Genomic DNA, 4289 nt, shown 5'->3' with positions numbered 1-4289 from the left:
GCGCCTCACCGATATCATCAACACGGAGCATGAAAATGTCAAGTACCTGCCCGGGCACAAGCTGCCCCCCAATGTGGTGAGTGTGGCCCCCCGAGAGCTGAGCGTGAGGTCCGGTCGGTGCCGAGAGCCAGGCTCTCTGGTGAGAGGTAATAAATAGCTGTGCTGGGAGCTGCTGGTGTCCTGGGCACTGGGGTGTGAAGGTGGGGGATGCACCGAGCTGCACAGGACTCAGTGACACCCTCCTGGTGACCTTGATCTGTGCTTGGATGAGCTGCAGCCCTGGCTGCTCTCGCTGCCCACCTTCACCCCCGCTCTGGCATCCCACAGCCTGGGCTGGAGGCCATTTGGCTGCCTCCGAGCGGGCGTGGGCAGCACACGCTCTGGCATCCCACAGCCTGGGCTGGAGGCCATTTGGCTGCCTCCGAGCTGGCGTGGGCAGCACACAGAGACCCTGTGGGGCCGGCTGCCCCACGGCTGTACGCTCAGCCCCTCGGCGGGCACTGGGCTGCTGAGGTCCCCAGAATGACCCCAGGTCTTTGCCCACCTTCACAGGACCAGCTCAGGGTGCTTTCACCCTGCTCTGCTCCAGCCCCTTTGCCCTGCCAGCCCTGGAAGGAAATATTAGGGCAGTGACTTTGTGCCCTTCCTTCCCTTACAGGGAAGTCCCTCCCCAGCAGTTGTTCTCAAGCCCCATTCCCCTTGTCCTGGATTCGGGACACACTCACTGCCCAACTACAGGCACGAGACCCTGGTGACAGTCACACTCTCTATACAGGTAGCAGAGCCAGACCTGCTGAAAGCCTGTGCTGGGGCTGACATCCTCCTCTTTGTGGTGCCCCATCAATTTATCGGCAAAGTCTGTGACCAGCTCAAGGGCCATTTGAAGAAAGATGCTGTTGGGGTGTCACTCATCAAGGTGTGAAGGGCAGCTCATGGGGCACTTCTGGGGGTTTAACTGGAAATAGCCTGGCTTGGAGAGGCTGCAAAGGGAATCCTGGGGTTTGGGGGTAGAAACTGGGCTCCAGGGTTGTGAGGGAGGTGAGTGGGAAGTGGGAGCAGAGTCTTTGTGGGGATTTGGAGGTGTACTGGTGGGGGATCTCAGGCACTGTGAGGAGTGGGGTGCAGCTGAGCACCGGGGGGGCTGTTGGGATGAGATTTGGAGCATTTCAGCACAGGGAATAACAGGATTGGGGCAGGTGGGGCCAGGTCTCCAGAGGAGCAGGTGCTCATCTCTGTCCCTGGTTGTCTCCCAGGGGGTGGATGAAGGACCAGATGGGCTGAGGCTGATCTCAGACATAATCCAGGAGAAACTGGGAATAGAAATGAGTGTCCTCATGGGGGCCAATATTGCTAGTGAAGTGGCAGAAGAGAAGTTCTGTGAAACAACCATCGGTAAGGAGCCAACATCTCCCCTCATTAGCAGCCTCCGTTTCTGACGAGCAGGAAGAGGCAAAGGGGTGTGCATGGTGCAGCTTTAACTACCGTTGCCTCGGGTGAGCCGGCCCTTTTTCCCTGTGGAGGCAGTGAGACTCCATAGGAGCTGGATGAACTCATTCACAGGGTTTACGATGTGATTGTTCGCTTCATTAAAAACAGACTTGTGTGTCTAGAAGTTCCTGCCAGCATGGACTCAGCATCAGGCAGTTTGCCTGGCACAAATTAAAGGGGTGGACACCAAGAGGCCCTTTTCAAAATAGAGTTCCTACCTTCATTTCCTTGGGCTTCAAGTGGTGCTCACCTGGATCTCATGTTATTGCCAACCAGAGCTGCTTGAACGTTCATCTGGTGACTGTTCCTGACATCCTCCACGCTGTTTGTGAATCACACACAGCAGCCAAAACCAACAGAACAGTTCGCTGGGTTAGAAGTGACGGGATTCAAAGTGTCTGTATTTTAAACAAAAGCAAACAAGCTGTGCAGGAGGCTGCAGAGACTGGAGAGGTAGAAGCAGAGCATGCTGTCACCGTGAGCACACAGAAACGCTTCCATGCAGGACACTGCAGGAACGGGGAGAACAGCAGTCTCCAAACCCAAATTTGCAACCTTTGAAGATTTCTTTAATCTAATGGGCACATCATTTCTCTCTTGCTTGACACAGTGGTAGGGATTGTCCCTATCTTTTGGGAATTCCAAGGTTGAACCTTGTTTATCTGCCAGGCAATGTGTGCTTGGCACTTCGTGGACCTGCAAATGTTTAGCAACAGCCATCAGTTGAGCAATAGGTTCTTCTTGCTGCACTAGCTGCAAGGGCTATGCTGCAGGAACGCACCTCTGGGCAGGAGAGCAGCACAGTCCTACCTTAGGGTCTCCCCCCATCATCTTCCTCTTTCTCCCTTTGTCTCATCAGGCTGCAAGAACAAGCAGCACTGGCAGACACTGAAGGAGCTGATGCAGACACCAAATTTCCGGGTGACGGTGGTGCAGGAAGCTGACACTGTAGAGATCTGCGGGGCTCTCAAGGTGGGTGAGCTGCTCACCAGGGTTTGCAGGTCTTGGTTAGCAGAGCCTGGGGTTCTCTACCTGCAGGGAGCTCTGGGGAGGAGGCTGCCAGTTGAATGGACACTGGATATTGCACTGTGGCTCGCTGAGACCGTTGGGTCAAAGGCTGGACTCTGGAGGGAACTGTGGATGTGTCCTGTTGAGCTGCTTGGAGGGATGATGATCATTGGCAGAGGCAGGAGCCTGTGCTTGGGATCACACAGGCAGCTCATGGACACAGCAAAGCCCTGAGCTCCACTGGGAACAGATCCCTCCACGTTGCTGCTGTTTTCCAGAACGTTGTGGCGGTAGGAGCTGGTTTCTGCGATGGGCTCGGCTATGGAGACAACACGAAGGCTGCTGTGATCCGTCTAGGACTGATGGAGATGATTGGCTTTGCCAAACTCTTCTGTAAGGGCTCCGTCACCTCCTCCACCTTCCTGGAGAGCTGTGGCGTTGCTGACCTCATCACTACCTGCTACGGTGGCCGTAACCGCAAAGTGGCTGAGGCTTTTGCCAAGACTGGGAAGGTAAGTGGAGTGGGGAGCAGGCAACGCTGGTGTCCATCAACCTGCTGAGCAGGCAGGGAGGTGAACCCGATTAGCACCATGGTATCCTGCCTTCACTCACCCAGTCCCACAGCCTGGCTCCAGGGAAGGAACGTGGGGCAGCAGATGGGGTTGCAGGGTCCAGCTCTCTCACTGTTGGGTTGTTTCAGTCTATTGAGCAGCTGGAGAAGGAGATGTTGAATGGGCAGAAGCTGCAAGGTCCCCAGACATCTGCTGAGCTGCATCGCATCCTTAAAAGCAAGAACCTTGTGGAGAAGTGAGTGCTCTCATCTCCCTTGTCTGTTCTTTTGGGGTGGGCTGGGATCTTTCCTGCAGCTGTGGGAAGGGAAACCCACCCATAGTGTCTCTGCTGTTCAGGTCAATCTCTGCCCTGTTTACATCAAACCAGCTGGGCAGGAACAGCCTGTTGGATGAGGCACCATGTCACTGTCCCCCCTGCTCCTGCCCAGTGGTCCTGCATGTTGCAGCAGAAGTTGAGGTGACTCTGCCAGTTGTGGTGACAGGGCAAGGGGTGACTTTGTTCATCTGCCAACAGGTTCCCCCTCTTCACAGCTGTGTATCGGATCTGCTACGAGGGCAAACCTGTTACTGATGTCATCAAGTGTCTCCAGAACCACCCTGAGCACATGTAAAGGGGCTCTGCCTGCAAAACCAGTGATCCCGCTGAGATGAGCGGAGAGCTCCTGCCCACACCAACTTGCTCTGCAGCTACAACTTTGTAAGGAGTCTGGATTTCCTGGGAGCCTTTGCAGGGTGCTGGAAGGGCAGAGGTTCCCTTTCTCAACCCTGGACACTGCCAGCCTGAGCCTGGCACCTGCACAGAGGTACCTGCTGATCTCCCTCTCTCTCTGAAGGGCTCATTTAGCTTCTTCTGCTGCCTAGGGTCTGCCTTGAGCGGGGCTGAGCATCTTCCTCCTTTCACTTTCTCTTGACATGATGGATCCATATCTTGGTTGGACTCTACCAGGTGGTCTTGATCGATACGGGCTGTGCAGGAGGCACCACTTGGGAGGACAAGCTTTGCTATTAGCCCCATGGGGCCACTTTGTGTGATACCAGCCCTTTCCTGCTTGTTGCTGCTGTTGCTTTTGGCTTAACTGTCTCATGGAGAGGGCACACTTCCCTGCCAGGCTCTAATAAGGTGAATGAAGCTCCTAAGGACTTTCAAAGGGGCTGGGAATCACTCTCCTTTCTATGAAGTGCCAGCACAGAAAGCATTCTTTGCCATTCTGCCATGGGCTG

General features: G+C 55.1%; 1 protein-coding gene across 1 annotated transcript; it reads left to right on the top strand.

The window, feature by feature from the left end:
• Window position 1: 1 nt before the first annotated feature.
• LOC104532747 (glycerol-3-phosphate dehydrogenase [NAD(+)], cytoplasmic) lies at window positions 2-4261 on the top strand (the record flags this gene model as incomplete). Its single annotated transcript, XM_029087481.1, has 7 exons — window positions 2-76; window positions 776-916; window positions 1254-1392; window positions 2348-2460; window positions 2775-3008; window positions 3197-3303; window positions 3583-4261. Coding segments are annotated over 7 exons (906 nt in total), but the record flags the coding sequence as incomplete, so codon positions are not given.
• Window positions 4262-4289: the final 28 nt, after the last annotated feature.

Source organism: Antrostomus carolinensis, unplaced genomic scaffold (assembly GCF_000700745.2).
Source record: "Antrostomus carolinensis isolate BGI_N321 unplaced genomic scaffold, ASM70074v2 scaffold37541, whole genome shotgun sequence".
NCBI lineage: Eukaryota > Metazoa > Chordata > Aves > Caprimulgiformes > Caprimulgidae > Antrostomus > Antrostomus carolinensis.
This window is presented reverse-complemented; position numbering and strand designations above follow the sequence as displayed.